Source organism: Cyprinus carpio, chromosome B8 (assembly GCF_018340385.1).
Source record: "Cyprinus carpio isolate SPL01 chromosome B8, ASM1834038v1, whole genome shotgun sequence".
NCBI classification, from domain to species: domain Eukaryota; kingdom Metazoa; phylum Chordata; class Actinopteri; order Cypriniformes; family Cyprinidae; genus Cyprinus; species Cyprinus carpio.
The window spans coordinates 25838606-25859921 of record NC_056604.1 but is presented as its reverse complement, the minus strand read 5'-3'; the positions used below and the strand labels follow the sequence as shown (position 1 = coordinate 25859921).

Here is a 21316-nt window from a genome sequence, read left to right as displayed (position 1 = left end):
GAATGCAATGGAAGATATGAAATAATATTTCCAAGCATACTGTCCCCGCGAGTATGGCACAGTATTTCTGCTAATAATCCCACATATATTTAGTGTATTAACAAAAGCGTTAAATAAGAGAGCTACAGCACAGGAATGTCGATTGGGTGTGTGAGCTGATGTTAAGATAAAAAGTTGTTCCTGTTCAGTCTGTTAATTAAAATCATATTCTTGATATCATCCCAGTAAGATGATGCAGCGCTCGGACGCAACAATATTCAAATCAATCCCGGTGGCCTGCAACTTCTCCCGGTGCTCTCAATCCGGGACGTTTACATGTGCGGTAAAGGCATACTCTCAAAATAATAGAACTTTAATTTCTACTATTTAAATTCTCGAAACATTTCGACTTTATTCTCGTAATCTTAGATTTTTTTTTTTTCAAACTGGCACTAAAACGCCGTCGTAAGCAAAGTAACGAGGAAAAAAAAAAGAAAAAAAAAAAAGAAAAAGGTGAAAACATTAAAAAACAAAAACAAAAAAAAAAACACTGAAAATACAGCAGGTGGTAGCTTATCAGCTAAACACTCAGTTAACATCAACCCATCCCACCTTAACCCCACCCCGTATATTGCTATAAACCGCAAAACCCGAAGGACCTTTACTGCTCTCACACCAAACATCCCGGCTTCACGTCCAGATCTGTGCTAGCTCCCACATAGATCCTGCAATTCACCCTACAGCAGACAGCAGACATATTCAAATACCAACAAAAGCGTGAATGAGTCAATCTGTATATAATATAATAAAATGGTCACGCTCATCCAGCCGATTTAAAATACGAATAACCAATAAAAACGTGAATTAAGCAGGCAGTCAAAATGGCACAAGGAAAAAAAAATTGTCACACTCATCCAGCTGATTTCAAATAAAGATAAAATTAAATAAAAGATAGAAATAAATAAAAGGGCGTGAATCAGGCAATGCAATACAAGCAAAAAAAAAAAAAAAAGGTCACGCTCACCCATCTGATTTTCTTATTTTTTATTTTCTTCTTATAAAGGAGAGAAGTTTTAGCGGTCCGTCAAATAGTTAAGTAACATGAGTCTGGGAATATGAACAGAACAGTGGTATGCTCACACAGGCGATCGAATTTACTACGGACTCACACCCAAAGAGCCTCAGAGATGGACCGCGACCGCATCCTCTCGCCGGTCTGGAGAGTGATGCGCAGCTTCTCAGGGACGAGGAGCGAGGGTCGGAGCCAGGAGGACCCCCTTGTGTTCAGCCCGCTGCTTCAAAACTTCCGCGCTGTGATCTTCACTGAACCGAAGCTTGTGGCCATGGTGCTCCAGCTCGCCCTGTTTCCGAGCCTCCCTCCTGATCAAGTCTTTAATCTGGTGCGGATGATGAAGGGACACAGTCTCTCGCGCGGGACAGGTTTGGGTGCCCAAGTGCGATGAGCTCTGTCCAGCTCCGGGGGAGAACTTGATCACCAAAAACCTCAAAGAGAAGTTGGGAGAAAAGCCGACTAACTCTGGTAGACCCACAATACGCACGTTCTGTCCCCTAACGTTACTTCTCCTTCCAAACCCGACAGTTTAGACTTCAGCGAATTGTTATCTTCTTGCAGTAAAGAGCACATAGCTTCAAGTTGCTCCAGGCGTCCGCAGATAGCTTCCTAATTCGACTCGAGATCGGTAATACGTTGTCCCTGTCCCGAGACAGTAGCCTGGAGCTTGTCTATCTTGGTGTCCATGCTGGCGAACGATGACCTGAACTCGGCGGCTCTGTGCTGCTGAAGCAGCGCCGAAATGGATGTAGCCGAAAAGCTAACATTAGCATCACTGCTAACGCTGTCCGAGGACGTCTCTGACTCTGCACTCTTTGCATTTTTCGTGGATCTGGGTATAATTCCGAACGCAGTGTTGGTGTTATCGGCAATATATTCACAGCTAAACGATGAAAGTAGGGTTTAAACAGGATATTCAGAAAAGGTTAGTGGGAGCTAGAAAACGAGCGCACCTACTCTATGCTAGGTAGCCCGGCGATGTGGCTTCTTTTTTGACCTATAGAGTTTTAGACCGCAACGGCGAATGGCACGGTGGATTGTGTTCACCGACAATGTTTTCTGGAAGTGTTCCTGAGCCCATGTTGTGATTTCCATTACAGTAGCATTCCTGTATGTGAGGCAGTGCCGTCTAAGGGCCCGAAGATCACGGGCATCCAGTATGGTTTTCCGCCCTTGACCCGTTCGCACAGAGATTGTTCCCGATTCTTTGACCCTTTGGATGATATTATGCACTGTAGATGATGATAACTTCAAACTCTTTGCAATTTTTCTCTGAGAAACTCCTTTCTGATATTGCTCCACTATTTTTTGCCGCAGCATTGGGGGAATTGCTGATCCTCTGCCCATCTTGACTTGAGAGACACTGCCACTCTTGCCGCGTCTCCACCGCAATTACCAGGAACTTTTTTCCCCAGAAACTATTTTCCCACACAGACCTGTTGCTTTCTGTGTTTCCACCGCGGTCTGAAGTACAGTGAAGATTAGGCAAATAGTCTGGTGACGTAAGCCCGCGCGCGTTTCTCAATACAAAGTAGCAAATTTCGGACTTGCATCCTCAGCATCTCCAGAGGTGGGTAGAGTACCCAAAACTGTACTCAAGCAAAAGTACTTATAGAAATATTTACTCAAGTAAAAGTAAAAGTACTTATAGAAATATTTACTCAAGTAAAATTACTAGTCTGAATAGTTACTTGAGTAAGAGTAAAAAAAAGTTTTGGGTAAAAAAAAACAAACAAACAAACAAATAAAAAACCTACTCAAGTAGTTAGTTACTATTTACTTTGGGTCATATACTGAATATCTATAGTCTATTTTATTTAGATATATAGATAAAATGTATGTAATGTGTGTGTGTGTGTGTGTGTGTGTGTGTCAGCCTTTACTCCAGTCGTCAGTGTCACATAATCCTTCAGAAATCATTCCAATATGTTGATCTACTATCAGTGATGCTCTCTTTATCTTTTTATTCATCAAATAATCCTAAACAAAATGTCACAGGTTCAAAAAATATTAAGCAGCAGAACTGTTTCCTGCACTGGTAATAAATCAATATATTAGAATTATTTTTTGAAAGATCATGACTCTAAAAACTGGAGTAACAGCTGATGAAAATTCTGATTTGCATCACTGAAATAAATAATATTTTAAAGTATGTATTATACATGTATAAATAACCTCTGATACAGAGAAGAGTGAAAACTCCTCACATGACCGCTAAGTTACTGAACATCTGAACATAACGAACCAAATGCACATTGACATTGATTCTTCTGTCTGTTCTGCAAAATATAAACAAATGTTTATTTCTGCAAGCATAAATATGTGGAAATATCAATATTAATTGTGTCTAGGCGAAGGCATTCCTCCTGGAACAGAGCTAACGCGGGTTTGGAGGGTATTTATTTCATACTCTGTGACAGCCTATTTAATGTAAAAATAATATTTTATTTAATGTATAAGCAGGGGAGTCATGCACTCATTATTTATGAGGGGGCACGAGTGGGGGGGGGGGTCGTCATGTGACACACAGGAGCTACAACAGCATATTGGCAAATTAATAAGCATTTTTTTTTTTTCATTTTTATTAGAAACATTCCCAGACACATGAACCTTTATCATGAAATATCTCGATTCTCACCTTCATAGATTGTTAGATAATATGCGATGGTCAGTAGCCTAATAATATAATCTATTAACTATGCATAAAAACCTGTCTGTTTACTTAAGTAACAGATATGGGTGTCATGCCATAACATATTTTTAATACGACTGACTTTATATTAAATGTGAATATAACATTGAAAGTTAATGTGATACAAAAAATGGCTACTAACATTTACATTATAAAAGAACATTTTCACTGACAATCTAGCGTTCAATCACTCTCAAAAACTCCCATTAAAATCACTGAAACTGTTAACACTGTGAAATCAATATCTTATTTATAAATTCGCGCACACATCTGCACTTTGTTGTTTCTGACAAGATAATTCGCCAGAAAGAGGTATTCAGTCAGCGAGCGAGTGAAGGAAGCACCGGGATTTTAGCGATGACTCATCGGAACACCTCTGATTGGCCATTGCATTCATAAGCTCAACAGAATCTTGTGTGATTGATTATAATGCGCAGTGCTGTAAAAACGCGTCTGTCTCTGGCTCAGCGCCAGCCAGCGAACGCACATCTGAATTTAGCAGCTGATGATATGACGCGCTGAACGTTCTCAGGCCGGTGTGATTGCAAATATAGAAAATATTAATCGGCTATTTTTTGTCTTTTGGAAGCTGCATTCAACTTGGCTCCCCTCTGTTATAAGTTACACGTACAACAAACTAATGTCATAGTGGTATCGTGTACTGTAATCGAGTGTAGCCTAAGTTATACCTGTCGAACTGTAGACAGCACACGCAGTGTTCATCTAATAAAGATCTTCATCGCAAGCAAACAATAGCCTTTGCAGATTTGCTTTAAATTCAGTGCAGATCCGAAGCCACGTCTTAACGCTCTTGATGATCCTAAACTTTCTGTTACAACTCTGAGTGAAGCGCTTCAGACACTCAGCGCGCACGGCAGGGAACTGAATAAATCATTCAAACTGATTCACGAACCAATTCACTGGTTTTCCAACTGGTTTGATCAAGCCTTTGAATAGAATTGACTCAAAAGAATGAATCATTCGCGAATGGGAATCGCTCATTGCCCAGAGAAAAGTACGCCGCGTTTGGAATAAACTGAAGAATTTATAATTTATATTGCATTAAAATAAAGTAACGGGAGGAGCGTCACCCACAGTAACGAAGTAAAAGTACAGATTTTCCCCCAAACATTTACTTAAGTAAGAGTAAAAGTACCCATCTTTAAATATACTCCAAAAGTATTAGTTACCCAAAAAATTTATTTAAGTAAATGTAACCAAGTAAATGTAACTCGTTGCTACCCACCTCGGAGTAGTTTGGACTTTGCGAGTTTGACTCGGGAGTGTGATCCATAGACAGTAAAAGAAATGGACACAGCGACCCCATTGGAACTCAATTGAGACAAGTGAAGCCCGTTTTTAGCGATTTTTAGAACTTCCGTTTCTGACGCGCAGACTCAAACTAAGCTTGATGACGTCAGCAACAAAGACAGATGTAAATCTTCTAGTAGCTGTGCGTGCAAACTGCCATCGTTAACCTTGCAGAGACGGAGAGTTTGAGCGGGGAGTTCTTTGGCGTGAGTGAGCAGGAGTAAGTATTTTAATTAATTATTTTGTATAGTATTTTAAAATGTAACGCCAGTACGCCAATCTCTTGACGTCTCCCCGATTGCCTGCGAGCTTCTCCTCCTGTCTGTACGGTAATTTCTCTACTGTGCGACAGAGAGTCGAGTGGTTATGACGCAATCGTTAGCCTATTTTTACAAAAACTGTTTCTACGGGGCCATAATGTAACATAGGAGGTAATGGAGCCCTTTATACATTGTCGTGTATCTTTAGAAATAAATAATGGACAAATGGAGTCTTTAAACGCCTCAGATGTAAAGTTATTCGCTGTCAAAGTGACGCAAAAATGAATGGGAGTCAATGGGATGCTAACGCAAGTGAATGGTTATTACTAAAAATGAGCAGGAGAGAATATCACAAAATTTCGATCCGGTGATTAAAAAAGTAAAGAATAGATTTAATATTTGGTTGCAGAGGGACTTGTCTCTCAAAGGTCATGTTCTGCTGACTAAAGCGGAAGGTATTTCTAGACTTACTTATATAGCTTCCTCAATACACTAAGATAATAAAATAAATAAGATAATTGATCAAATTATGCTGAATTTTTTGTGGAAAAACCGTATACACTATATTAGAAAATCTGTAATTGTTAATTCTTATAAAAATGGAGGGCTTGATTATTTAGATTTTTCTACGTTAAATAACACTTTCAAAATTAACTGGTTGAAATATTTTCTAAAAAACACTGATTCTATGTGGAATATGATTTCTAAATCGGTTTTTGACAAACTTGGTGGCCTTTCATTTTTGCTTATGTGTGATTACAGAATCGAGAAACTTCCAGTTAAACTGTCAGCTTTTCACAGGCAAGCACTTTTGGCTTGGAAGTTAATTTACAAACATAATTTTTCTCCACATTATTATTACATCTGGAATAATTGTAATATTTTGTACAAACATAAGAGTATATTTTTGAAAACTTGGTTTGATGAGGGCATTCTTGTGGTTGGTCAGTTGTTGAATTATCAGGGGTATTTAATGACTTATGATTCTTTCATACTTCAACCTCCCTGTTTCCCCTAAAGAATTTGCCTCTGTAATTGGTGCTATCTCTTTGAGTGTTGTTTCTTTATGTAGAGGTATTTCATACTCTAAACGTGTCTCTCTATTTGCAGCTAGCTGATACGATTTGTGGTAAAGTTTGTTTTTCGACAAGCAAAAATAATAAGGCTATACGTTCCCTTTTTCAAAAAGAACTAGTCATTAAACCACATGTCATTTCCTATTGGTCAAGGTTTATTGGAACTATTAATTGGAATAAGGTCTGGTTGTTACCTAATAAATATATTGTTACAAATAAGGTCAAGGAAATTTCATTTAAGATACTGCATAAATTTTACCCTGCTAAACATTTTCTATCCAAATTTAACAAAGACATAGATGTAAATTGTTCATTTTGTTTTTTGCAACCAGAAACCATACCTCATATTTTCTGGCACTGTCAATATACCAAAAGGTTGTGGTGGGAAGTTTCTAAATTTATAAATAATAAATTGGAATGTAATTTTCTTTTGTTATACGAACATGTAATATTTGGTTTTTTACAATATGAAAAGAGTATGGAAAGGGAAGCGTATATTATTAATCTTTTGATTATTTTAGTGAAGTTTCATATTCATCGGTGTAAATTTACTAATCAGAAACCTTTTTTTTCTGTGGTATTGAAAGAATTAGAAAATTATATGGTTTCCATTAAGGACAGTACAAACAAAAAAGCTGTTAAAACCGTGTATTTGTTGAACACTTTTAAAATTTTGTGAAATGTCAAAGCCTTTTATTGTTTGTTTGGTCTATTTAGTTTTATTTCAACTCAATGGTTGTATTTTGCATTTGTGTATTTGTAACCCTGGCAATTATTAATATTAATATTTTTTTTTTATTTTTATTTTTTTTTTTTTTTATTTTTTTCTGTATTTTTCCAATAAAAAAAAAAAAAAAAAAAAAAAATGCAATAAAAAAAAAAAAAAAAAAAAAAAAAGCTAACGCAAGTGAAGTTCTGCTACAAGATGGCGGCACGCGGCCGACTTCAACTTCCGAGAGACGCTCCGCCGTTAAGTCGTTCTTTCACCGGGAGAAAAACGTCTGGTTTTGGCTCGGTGCATTGAACGATATTCTTGGCTTTTATCGCTGGAATTAGCAACAACTGTACCGTGAATGTAATTATCATGGGTAAAAGTACGGATGGAGATAGTGATAGTATGTCATGGCAGGAAGTAAATAATAAGAGGAAAGGAAGGTGTGATAGTTCTGGAAGTTCCAATGATGACGTGGACGTGAGTGACAAGTCCAAAAAAGTGAAGTCTATAATTATAAATGGGAAAAAAGAGAACGAACAAACTGAATGGAAAGTGATGATAACGTTCAAAAAAGAAGGGGGACATTTTCACCCCACTAAAACTAACAAAAGCAATTGAGAAAGAAATGGGTAAGATCAAGTTTGCTAAATATTTGAACAATAGAAGGCTGCTGGTCTTTGCTACAGGTCAACTGCAAAGAGATAGATTTCTCAGAGCAGAAACACTTAATGGGGAAAGGATCAGTGCTCATATCCCTGGGAATGCAGCAAAGCTTAGAGGTGTTATCTATGATGTACCTTTGGCAATAACAATGGAGGAGATAACTCAAGAAGTGAAAGGAGGGAAAGTTGTGAAAGCCACAAGACTACAAACACAAAGAAAAGGGGTGAAAACTGATAGCCTATCAGTAAAGCTAGAATTTGAAAAAGAGATGCCAAAGAGGGTAAGATTGGGATATTTGAGTTATGATGTAAGAGAGTTTATCCCAGCACCACTTCGTTGTTTCAAATGTCAAAGAATGGGACATACTGCTGGTCAATGTAAAGGAAAACAAAGATGTGCTAGATGTGGAGGTGAACATGAGTATGGAAATTGTGTTCAGGATACAAAAGTAAAATGCTGTAATTGTGGTGGTGAGCATAGCGCTGCTTTTGGAGGATGCCCTGTACAAAGACAAGCAAGAGAGAGGTCCAGAAATATAAAGTAACTAATCAGGTGTCTTATGCCGATGCAGCAAAAAAAGTTAAGGAAAGTGAAATATACAGACCCAGTGTGGTACAAGTAATAAATAAAGCAAAAGAATCTGAGAACAGAAGAATAATTGAGATTTCATCTCCAACGTCAAGTCAGAGGCAAACCAAAATAAATCCATGGATAAGAGAGATTAATGAAGACACGCTGATTGTGGGTAAAACCAAATTTATTGCTTTCATCTGTAAGACTGTCAATGTGGCAATACAGCAAAAGAAAAAAAAAGTGATAGAATCAAGACAATAGTAGAGGCAGCCATAGAAATACTGGGGATCACTGAAGTTACAGCTGAAATGATTCATGAGATGTTGAACCCAAATAATGGAATGTCTCAAGGTGATTAACCTCATTATGGTATTTCATATCCTCCAATGGAACGCCAGAAGCTTAGTTGCAAATGGTCAAGAGTTCAAGAAGGTTGTAGCTGATCTGGAAGTTAGACCTGATGTTATGTGTATACAAGAAACTTGGTTAAGACCTCATTTGGACTTTGTAATATCAGGTTACAGTTCGGTTAGATGTGACAGAATTGGAACACAAGGTGGAGGATGTATAACATTTATTAAGGATACTTTGGCATACAGAAGGATAACTGTCCCAAATGAGTATGAATGTATAGTAATAGAAATGTGTAGTCCCAGAGGAAATATCAAAGTAGTCAATTTTTTATAACCCGTGTAAGAAATTATCAAAGCAAACATTCCATGAAATCTCAGAAAGTGTTGATAGAAGAGAAATATGGTGTGGCGACTTTAATGCTCACAATACTCTGTGGGGAAGTGATTATACAGACACAAATGGAGAAGTAGTGGAAGAACTAATTGAGGAGAGATTACTTGCTTGCCTTAATGATGGAAGAGGTACCAGGGTTAATGTTACAAGAAACTCAGTTTCTTGTATAGATCTTACTTTAGTCTCTGTAAATATGAGTAATTTATGTGAATGGAATGTTAAGAATGACAACAACATAGGGAGTGATCACTTTCCAATTTTGTGTTCCATGAACTTTGATATGTATGTTCAGGAGGGATATGTAATAGAGAGATGGTGTTTTCCTAAAGCTAACTGGGAAAAATTCAAAGAACTTTGTATTGAGTATTCTGAAAGAATATCGATGGAGGATGATGTAAATAGTTGCGCAGTAGAAGTGACTTCCATGATTATTAATGCCGCAACAATCAGTATCCCTATGAGTATAGTGAATGAGAAAAAGAAAATAGTTCCATGGTGGAACAATGAGTGTAAAAATGCTATAAAAGATAGAAATCGTGCATTCAGATGTCTAAGAAAGAATTTGAACCAAGATAATTTAATTGATTATCAAAGAAAGAGAGCTATAGCACGTAAAGTAATTAAGTCATCCAAGAGGAATGCATGGAGGCAATTCTGCTCCTCCATTGGCAGAGAAGTTAATTTGGGTGACATTTGGGCAATGATCAAAAAGATGAGTGGGAAAAGAAAATCAGTTAAAATCCCAGTTCTGATAGAGGGAGAACATCAGGCAATTACAAATAAGGAGAAAGCTGAGCTAATAGGTAAGAAGTTTGCAAGTGTACATAGTGGGAGTCATTTAGACGAAATACATAAACAACGGAAAAAGGATATTTTAAGAACAAATAGTGAGGAAACTAAGAAAAAAGATAGTGATGATTCGGCACTTGACATGGATTTATCATTACATGAGTTAAAAATGGCCTTAGAGGGAAGTGGATATACGGCTCCAGGGCAAGATCGACTATGCTATGCTATGTTTAGACAATTACCAAAAGAAGTATTGGAAATTATTCTAAAACTGTTTAATAAAATATGGAGAGAAGGGTGTAATGCCTGATAGTTGGAAAAGTGCATTGATACTACCTTTTGGTAAGTCAGGTAAAGACTTAACTAATGCAGGAAACTACAGACCTATAGCCTTAACATCACATCTATGTAAATGGATGGAAAAGATAATTGTTTGTAGATTGACATATTATTTAGAGCAAAGAGGACTGCTAAATAAATACCAAAGTGGATTTCGTAAAGGAAGATCAACGGTAGATGCTTTGGTTAAAGTTAGCAATGAGGCAGAAAAGGCGATTAGTATGAAAGAGATCACGGCTATAGTATATTTTGATATTGAAAAAGCTTATGATTCAATGTGGAGAGAAGGATTATTGATTAAAATGCATAAAATGGGTATTGGCGGAAGGCTATACAACTGGGTGTTAGATTTCCTGTCTAACCGAACTTTCCGTGTAAAGGTTGGGGATGCTTTGTCGGAGTACTTTGATATTGAAAATGGTATCCCTCAAGGGAGTGCTATAAGTCCTATTCTATTTAATATCATGATAAATGATATTTTTATAAATATTGATAGGGACACAGGATCATTACTTTATGCAGATGATGGGGCTATATGGAAAAGAGGGAAAAACATTAGACATGTGACTAATAGTATTCAGAATGCAATATTAAAAGTTGAAAGATGGTCATATGATTGGGGATTTAAGATGTCAGTTATAAAATCTTGTTATATGATATTTACCAGAAAGAGAAGGGTTAATAATATACAGTTTAAATTGTATGGACAAAATATGGAAAGAGTGAAAGAGTTCAAGTATTTAGGATTGTGGTTTGATGAGAAATGTATATGGAAGAATCATATTAAACAGGTTGAAACAAAATGTAAAAAGGTACTAAATCTCATGAGGTCAGTCTCTGGCTATCAATGGGGAGCTGATAAACAATCACTACTAGATATTTATAGGGCCTTAATACGATCGTGTATTGATTATGGGTGTATGGTATATGGAGCAGCAGCCAAGAGTATGTTAAGAACATTAGACAGAATACAGTTTAGAGCTTTAAGACTCAGTATAGGTGCAGTGAAAACAACCCCTACTAATGCACTACTGGTAGAAGCTGATGAATTGCCATTATATTTAAGACGATCTAAGCTATCTTTAGCTTATTGGATCAAGTTACAAGGATCTGGGGAGGAACAACCGGCAGCAAATGTTCTGTGTGATTGTTGGGAATATACAACACAACTTAAAGGAAAAGGATTTGGTTGGAATATTAATACAGTAGCAGAACAATATGGATTAAATAAAATTGAATATGGACCAAATACTGTATGGGGTAATGTTCCTCCATGGATATTTCCTGTGCCCAATGTGGACTTGAAACTTCTAGAGAAGAAGAAAGAATGGAATGAAAGTAATATGAATAATATAGGATATTTGTTTGAAGATTATGTGAAGAGGAATTATTTTAATTATATGCTAATATTTACTGACGGATCAAAAGATCCAGGGACAGAACATGTAGGATCAGGAGTATATATACCAGAGTTTGATGTAGGTATATGTAAAAGAATTAATAATAAATTATCTGTATATACAGCAGAAATGGTTGCTATTATTTTAGGGTTACAGTGGATAGAAGAGGTGAGGCCAGAGAGAGTTGTCATTTGTTCAGACTCCACTGCTGCCCTGTTTAGTTTAAATTCCAAAAAGACCTCAAGAGATGATTTATTGATTGAAATATATACAATAATGCTGAGAATACAAAGAACTGGTGGTGATGTACAATTTGTTTGGGTCCCGGCTCATGTTGGTGTTGTGGGAAATTAAAAAGCTGATGAGATTGCAAAGACAGCATTAAAACTAAAAGATGATGAAATAATGAAAGTTCCCTTTGGAAAAGGAGAGGCCAAATCATTAATTAGAAAAGCAGTGAGTGACGAATGGCAGAACAAGTGGGACACAGACAATAAAGGGAGACACTATTACAGCATTCAGAAATCTATTAAAGTGAAGGGTTTCAAAGGGAAATATAGAAGAGATGAAGTGATCTTTTCAAGATTAAGGCTTGGACATACTGGGTTAAAATCAACGCTGTATTTAATGACAAAATGTGTGTCTGATAAATGTGAGGTATGTAATGTTCCTGAAAATGTCGAGCATGTCATAATGAAGTGTAGTAAATTTGATTGTGAGAGGAACATCTTGCGTGATAAGATATGTGAATTAGGACGGGGATGGAATTTAGAAGGGATACTGGGGATAAGTGAGGAAACATGGGAGTGTTACGAAGCTCTCTTTAACTTTCTTAAATCTACAGGATTAGACCATAAAATATAGGGCCCCCCCCAATTTTTTTTTTTTTTTTGGATCAGTAAAAGGTAACCTGAAATACTAAAACCATGAATTACACACTCCGGTACAGTAGGTGGCGGTATGCACCGGAAAAAATTGGTTGCGACCCGCCATTAATACTAGAGAAGAAGAAGAAGAAGAAGAAGACCTTCCTTGCCCCCTGGTGTGATCTCCCGCGGACGAAACAATAGAGATTGCTAATGTGTCGTCATCATGACGTATTCCCAGTGGTAAACGCAAAGCATTTTGGGAAACCGCGGCACAAACATAACGCGCCAGACTTCTATACATGGAGGGAAGAACGTTAAACTGGAATAGAAGTGGCGTAAAGCTTAAGAACGGAATATCCTTTTATCGTTTTCCAGCGTGGAAAAATAATAGTACAAGCCATGTTTCAGAGGTGACAAATAGTTGACGAATGGCATTGATAGCAGCAGTAAGGAGCCCAAGATTACCTTCGATAACACTCCACCACACACGATGGTGTGTTCAAAGCATTTTCACAAAGGTAAGTTACAATTACTCTCTGTAAATGTTATGTTGTGGTCAAAAACCAGCGTGTTTTGTTTGACTTAACCAGACCATTAGCTTAAGTTACCAACGTACTAAAGCGTAAGGTTAATCAGTTTTAAATGTTGTACATCTAGGCTACATAGCAATTTATTTGTTGACTGTGTTTGCAGGCAAACCTGCCTATGAAATGTTGGAGTGTGATCCTGACTGGACCCCTTCTCTGTACCTCGGCCATACTGAGGTCAAAGCTACGAACACAGACCGGTTCAAGCCCTTTTGGAGAATTATATACCATGCTCACATCTAATATGTAAATGTTTATTGTTTTCCAAAAGATTTTGTAATGTCTCTTCTCACATGTAATGATTTTTAGCCATGTCTGTAAATAAAATACACAAAGACTGAATGAAATTCTGCCTCCTTTATCTGTATTAAGGAATAATTGTGCAAAATCAGTGTTCTTTGGTTGCAAAAACAATTACATAACTTAAATATTAGTAACAATCCAACTTAATTTCAGTTTCTTTACATATTTAACATGTAAACACATTTAGATGAATACATTTACATTATTAAAAAGTCCATAGAAAACTTTGTGTGTGTATGCACTAACACTTAGTATCATGTAGTTGTATATATATGGGTGCTGGAAGTTCGGCAAAAGTTTGACGTCCCCTGACCAGTCGCTCTGCTCGTAAGGATCCAGTCCTTTGATTCCCTTTTTTTTCTCGTCATATCTCGTCTTTGCATTAGGATTTAGTTTTAGGCGGTATGGTCCAACAATGTTTTCTTTAGTCCGCTGCATTTTGTACGATTATATTCTGTTTTTCATGCTAATTTTTCATTATTTTCATGCCAGAACACTAGCCTGTTATACCAACCCATGTAAACTGGCCAAACATACCCATAATTCTTTGCGTTCTGATGACGTTGCCGCCCAGTTGGTCACATGTCTTAGCGATCTCTATAGGTTACTGTCGTAACCCCGGTTCTCTGAAACATCGAGTGGAGAGATCCACCTATGGGAAGGGCATCCGTACCTGACCTCTGCAGAAGCATCCAATTGCACCAAGTCTGGCTAGACAGACAGAAGAGCGCAGCCAATGCCAGGTAAGGCCCCGCCCCCTTACCTAGGGACATATAACGGCTGCAGCGCTGCTATTCTCCAGTAAGTATATTCACTTCTCGTGTGGCAACCGGGGGAAAGCTGGTGGATCTCTCCACTCAATGTTTCAGAGAACCGGGGTTACGACAGTTACCTATTGTTCTCTTTCATCATCTCATGTTCGAGATCCACCTATGGGAGAGACATGGACAGCTCCCCCATTGCCCAATACACTCACAGTGAGGTTCTGAAAGCCAGAGAAGGACGGTCGCCCCAGGGAGGCGGTGCCTGACACGTCCCATACTCATGAACCTACAATACTGATGCACACACATGACTGCTGTGCACATGCAGCACATGAAACATGTATGCATCACACACGATAACCAATGTGCATATAAATACACCCAGAAAAGGAATGGAAATTCATGCTTAGTGACAGGAATGTGCATGGCCAGCTAGTCCATTCACTTCTTATTCGTCACTTCCAACGGGGTTGCAGGGAAGGGCTAAGAAGACCCCACCCCTAAAACCGAATGTGCTACTGAGATACTGGTGACATCCAGCCGGTAATAACGCACAAAAGTATGAGGAGAAGCTTAACTGGCAGCGGAGCAGATGTCCTGCAGTGACACTCCCCTAAACAAAGCCCAAAGGTGGCAATGCCCCTCGTGGAATGAGCTCTGATGTCCCCTGGTGGCTGCATTCCCTTTGATTCATAAGCCAAAGCTATAGCATTCACAGGCCAATGTGAGAGGCGTTGCTTAGAAATAGGATTCCCTCCATGAGGGGGTGCCCATGAAATAAAGAGCTGGTCGCTCTTCCGGAAAGCACTGGTCCTGGTCATATATGTCTGTAAAGCACGGATGGGACACAGAGCATTTAGCCTCTCATCCTCCGGGGAGGAAAAAAGTGGAGGGTGAAAAGCGGACAGCTCCAACACCTCCGAAGTGAACGCAGGGAAGCACTACGGCATAAAGACCAGATTAGGCTTAAGGGAAACCATATCTCCACTAAGAGAGAATTTAGTGTACGAGGGTTGAACCGAAAGTGCATGTAAATCACTGACACGTTTAGCTGATGCCAAGGCCAAGAGCAAAGCTGTCTTGAAAGACAGCAGCTTTAGGGAAATACTTCCCAGAGGCTCAAAAGGATATTGAGACAGAGCCTCCAGCACCATGGAGAGGTCCCACTCAGGAACAGTTCTCCTGACGGCTGGCAAGGGCCGATGGGCACCCTTCATAAATCTGCAGATTAGAGGATGCTGCCCGACTGTTCAGCCCTCAAAGCCCACATGACAGGCCGAAATCGCAGCCAGGTAGACCTTAATTGTGGAAAAAGATCTACCTTTTTCCAAGAGGTCTTGGAGGAAACACAAAATATCAGGAACTGAGCACGCAGAAACGGCCCTGGCATTCTGTATAGTAGCAATCACACGCGGCGAAAGCCCCAGTGGGGTCCTCTCACGGGCCAGGCCCAAAGAGCCATCCTGTCCAGGTGCTGGTGATAAATCTCCCCGTTCGCTTGGCAATAGGTCCGTGTGGGGGGGGAGGCGCCACGGCTCGGCATATAACAGAGGGATTATCTCCGCCAGCCATGGTGCTTTGGGCCACCTGGGTGTTATCATAATGAGAGACAGGCCCTGCTCTCTCACCCTGGCCAGTGTGGGAATTATCAGGCACAGGGGAGGAAAAGCATACAGCAGCACTCTGGGCCATGGGTGGGCCAGTGCATCTACACAGAGGGGCGCGTCCACGTCCTTTAGCGAGAAGAACATAGGACAATGGTAGTTTTCGCGTGAGGCATTAGGTCTACGGTTGCCTGTCTGAATCTCATCCATAACATCCACTTGTAAGCTAGAGCGTGAAGTTTCGACGAGCACACGTCGCCCTGACGGTTGATATAAGCCACTGCCGTGGTATTGTCGCAGCGTACGAGCACATGATGTCCCTGCAGGCGAGGCAGAAAATGATTCAGAGCTTTCCATACAGTCATAAGCTCTAAATAATTTATGTGCGCTGAACGTAGTCTGTTCGGCCACAGACCGTTCACCGTTCTGCCCTCCTGGCTGGTGCCCCAGCCTGTTAAGGTCGTCACAACTTTCCGCATCATAACCGTCCCCAGGGGGGGTTCCCTGTGCGTAAAAGTCTGCGCTCTTCCAGTGGCGCTCCTTCAGAGAGATCCTCTCTCCGTAACAAATTCATTTGATTAGTTTGTTTTAATGTGTTTTTTTGTGTGTGTGTTTCGTGTTGGGGAAACACTGGGGCCGAAGCCTTTATTAATTGGGTGAGGGGAACAGAGTGTATGCGGTGTGGTGACACTGCTTCTGCACTTTTCCTCACAACAGACCCCCTGAATGTGAGGGGGGAACACACAACGTTCATTAAACACATGGGCTGGGCAGCCTCGAAAGGAGGGGAACTGATCCATCTGCAGGAGACCCTTCGTCTTTTGTACGGGGGTTTTGGGACAGGAAGAGAGTCCAAAGGGCTCGTGGCCCGTGAACGTGGACTCGATGCCCCTATCTGCCGAACATCAGGCAGGCCGCTTATGTTTCGAGTCGATGGGGGTAGGCTTAGATGGTCTTCCACCCGCGACCGTGGCGGGAGTCGATTTTCCCCAGGGCTTAGCAGGTGGTGGGTTATTCTGCCTTGGAGGGGGTTTGTTGCAGGGCCTTTCCTTGCCCTGGTGAAAATGTCTTCCCATGGCAGGAGTGTTAGGCAAACGTGCAGGGGGTGCCTAGCGTGGGGCTGCCTTCCTAGGAAGGCGTAACTTGAAAGCCTCATCCTCCTTCTTTTTGTCGTCACACCTTTGTTGCATCAATGTGACGGCGGGGCCGAAGAGAGCCCGGCCGGGCTCCACTGATGCGCCCGCGATGCGCCGCTTCTCACTGTCAGGAAGGCCTGACAGGGGGTCACCCATACCATGAGCTGCCATATCCTTTACTTCAAGGCCCGTGAGGTCGTGTTTGAAATTGAGCGGGTCACTCCAATTGTGCCTCATGTGCTTAGCGCACACTGGAAGGATGGGGAAGAGTTGTTTCCTCGGACCGGGAGGAGGTCCCAACACTTTCCTGTCGTAAATATCCCTCTCCTGGTCGGTGGCACTCTGTGGAGCCGGCTACTCAATGTTGAGGCGAGCGGCTGCTCGCTCACAAACTTCCAGGAGGATGGACTGAGGCAGGGCTGCGTGGGCACTAGCCTGGGGAACGCCAGAGGGCGGGATGGGCGGGAACGCCTCGTCCTCTGAGACCCCAAGAAGGGCCGCATCATCCTCAGGGCCTGATCAGGCGATATGTCATCCTGAAGACACGAAAGTGAGCAGCGTAATCCAACCGAACTGTGTCAGTGCAGAAATCGCGAGAAGCAAATGTCAACTGGAGAATATCAGCACTGCAGCCATTATATGCCCCTAGGTAAGGGGGCGGGGCCTTACCTGGCATTGGCTGCACGCTTCTGTCTGTCTAGCCAGACTTGGTGCAATTGGATGCTTCTGCAGAGGTAAGGTACGGATGCCCTTCCCATAGGTGGATCTCGAACACGAGATGATGAAAGAGAACGACGCAAGTCTGGTGTATTCTGCAAACAGCAGCGTACTTGATAACATCAGTCAGCTCGCCTTGGCTACTGCAATTTTCCTCACTGTATATTTACAATAAGACGAAATAGGCTATGATATCAAAAACCACTGCCTCCTTTCGTTTTCATTTAAACATAATAATAGCCGCAGAAATGTACTTTGTTCAGGGAAATGTGTATATATACAGCCTACATTACAATGTAAATATTATATCAATTTCCTTTTTATTTTCATTTTAACATATAGATAAATTGAATAAACACCAAAGATTACCTGTTAGATTTACACAAAACAAATTATATTTTAACCACTAAAGAGATATCAGAGCCAGCGGCAAATGTCAGAAGGACTAGCCGAGTTGAGAGTGCTCTAGGTGGATACATGAGCACCGAGCTCCCGCTGATCGCGTGGAGCTGATCGTCTCCGAAATCAGCGAAACACATTTTTTAAATAGGTCTTTATAAATAAACCACAGATTTGAGTTTTAAACAACTACATTCTCACCAGAAATACTTTTAAAACTACATTTCATGACACAATAACAATAATATTTTGAAAATGATCAGAATAAATGGTGGTTGAAATCACAATGCTGCGTGAACTCAACCAATCAGCATGTTCAGTGCCCAAGTCCCGCCCCCGAAAGTTCCGGACCTTTGAAAAAGTACTACCTCGCGAGCAGGGACTTTCTGAGGGGCATTTTGTACCCGGAACTTTATTTAGATCCTGGTTCCTGCGGTGGAAACACACCGAGTACCAGCCCAAAGTTCCAGCGGTGGAAACACGGCTTCTGAGAGGTTCTTTTTATACCCAATCATGTTGCCAATTGACCTAATAAGTTGCAAATTGCTCCTCCAGCTGTTCCTTATATGTACATTTAACTTTTCCGGCCTCTTACTGCTACCTGTCCCAACTTTTTTTGGAATGTGTAGCTCTCATGAAATCCAAAATGAGCCAATATTTGGCATGACATTTCAAAATGTCTCACTTTTTTTTACCATTTGATATGTTATCTATTTTCTATTGTGAATAAAATATAAGTTTATGAGATTTGTAAATTATTCCATTCCTTTTTTATTCACAATTTGTACAGTGTCCCAACGTTTTTGGAATCGGGTTTGTACAATATTGCCACAGTAAATGTAATATTTATTTGACACAACTGTTACTGAAATAACTTTCAAAATCAAGTTATTTGTCCTGAAAATGTTTCATTTGCATTGTTTTGTATTGGTAACACGCCCCTTTGCTTTCATGATTGCGATTGCAAAACTTTCAAGTAGATGTTCTGTTGATTTGTGAAAGTGCAATAACTGATAATGAATGGGTTTACTCATTATAATGCAGCCCTAGCCTCAGTTCAGTCAAAATAAAAGGAGGACCTATCAGCAAATTCAATGATAATGCCAAATAATGATCATCCTTTGTAAATAGCTTCATTAGATTTTGTTTTCAAAGACTCCTGGATTTCTGTAGTTATTTTCTCGGTTTCTTTGCTGTATGTTGTATATTCCTTCCGAGTGCGTTGATTTCTGCGTGCGTTTGGTTGATGTTGCAGGCATTCAGCGACGAAAGGCATCATCATCGCTATGATTTGCACGTTCTTCGAAGCCTTCAATGTGCCGGTGTTCTGGCCCATCCTCGTCATGTATTTCATCATGCTCTTCTGCATCACCATGAAACGGCAGATCAAGGTTCGCAAGTGCACGCTTTTCTTTACCAGCTATTTTAATTCACAAAGCTGAGTTACCTAAAATAGAGGTTAATTTGCACTGAAACTGAAGTTCTTTGTCACTGTTTGTGTTTCCTCTGCAGCACATGATCAAGTATAGATACCTGCCCTTCACACATGGGAAGAGGACTTACAGAGGCAAGGAAGACACAGCGAAAACCTTTGCTAGTTAAAATCCCCCTTCCTGAAATTAAAGTTATTAATGAAGAATGGTGCGTAAAGGGGGTTGAGGTTTTCTTTTTTCTTTTGCTTTCTTTCTTTTTCTGAGTAAGGAAAAGCCAAGCCTGTTGTAACTTTTGAGCGACATGATACTGTAATGCTGCCTTTAAGCGTTTGGGGTTTGGGCGTGCATTCCATTAAAATAGTATGATACAAAAATATCGGCTGTATGTTTTCATCGTGTAACTTTTTATGTTTTTTCTTTTACAGAGGAAACATAAAGTTGAGTGCTTTAACTATTACAAATGGATGGAGAGGGTTGAAGGTGTGTTTTTTTTTTTTTTTTTTTTTTTTTTTTTTGTGCTAGGCCATAACTACTAATATAGATTTTTTTTTTAAGGCAAATGGAAAGAACTTCAATAATCATTGGAGATGAGATTTTTCTATCAAAGTGCTTTTTTTGGGGGGGGGGGGGGGGGCAATTGCATTTTTACTGTATTAAATTAATCTTCATCAAAACAAAATAATAGATTTGTTAATTCCTGATTAAAGACATTGCATGTTTTAGGGTTTCTTGTGCTGCTGGTTAAGAGAAAACAAGATGATTTTAATAACTAAGTATACATTTTTCACTCCAAATGCTATTAAAAGGCTGTGTCCCTTCACTGCTCTTTACATTTAATTAATGAATGAATTGAGTTGTATCGATTATGATTTTTTATCAATGTCCTTGTTAAATAGTAAAAATTGCATAATTATATAGCCCCAAACCCTAACCCTATAATAAATACATAATATTACTCAGAATTAATTGTATAATTATACTGTAACAAGGAGACCTTCAAAAATAAAATGTAACCATGACTCTACAGAATACTATGTTTGGGTTAATCAGAAATGAATATAAGATAAAAGGTAATGGTGCATACAAATATTTATTTGTAATGCACAAAGAAGAACTATAAGCTTTTGTAGTGCTGAAATAAACACCATCTTACAATATTTAACATTGAAAATATAGTACAGAAGCTCCAACAAGACACTTCCACTTAAAAATGCAAGAATGTCATTGCATTAGATAGCAAAACATCAAACCAGCTGCATCTGCAAACATAAGATGCCTGAGCTTTTCTCAGAACTAGTGTTATCTTTATTCTGAACACTAAGGGAGGGTGGGATAAGACGTTTCGGCCGTAGTTGTCATGCAATGATACATTTAGAAAGAATCCATCATACAAGCCCACAGCTTGGCAAGTGATAACCATTATTAAAGCTAAAAACTTTTGTCTGTCAAATGTTTGATGTGTTTGGTATGACAGCGAAGGAGTTACAAATATAAGTATAGAAAAATATAGGAATAAATAAGTAGATGTAACAGTCAGCAAAAAAAAAAAAAAAAAAAAAAAAAAAATAAAAAAAAAAAACACATCCTCACTTGTTAAAGTTGTTAAAAAAGGTTTTTTCTTAGTAAGAAAAAAAATATAACCAGAGTACTTTTAAACAAGAAATTTAAGTATTTTTTCCCTACTTCAAAATGTCATGTTTAATTAATTTGGTAAATTCTTGTTTCTTACACAAAATGTAATTGTTTGAGAAATTTACTATCGATTTCTGAGTTAAAACTCTTTACACACCATTTTTTTTTTAGTGCGCTTCCAGACTTAGTTTTGTGTTATTGTAGATATTTTCCTGTAGGGTGCAGCAATGTCGCATTCATACACATCGTGTCGTTC

At 39.4% G+C, this 21316-nt stretch overlaps 1 protein-coding gene across 4 annotated transcripts; it reads left to right on the top strand.

Moving 5' to 3' along the window:
- The first annotated feature begins 1036 nt into the window (after window positions 1-1036).
- LOC122138287 (protein RER1-like) lies at window positions 1037-19946 on the top strand. Of its 4 annotated transcripts, none has more exons than XM_042730273.1 (4): window positions 1037-1976; window positions 19251-19386; window positions 19508-19562; window positions 19854-19945. In XM_042730273.1, exons 1-4 carry the CDS (start codon window positions 1942-1944, stop codon window positions 19862-19864), a joined length of 237 nt encoding a protein of 78 aa, XP_042586207.1. In that variant the 5' UTR covers window positions 1037-1941; the 3' UTR covers window positions 19865-19945. The 4 variants fall into 4 exon arrangements, 1 of the variants encoding a protein (XP_042586207.1); XR_006155473.1 differs by having other exon boundaries at window positions 1044-1976; window positions 19508-19636; window positions 19854-19946; XR_006155474.1 differs by having other exon boundaries at window positions 1044-1519; window positions 19508-19636; window positions 19854-19913.
- Window positions 19947-21316: the final 1370 nt, after the last annotated feature.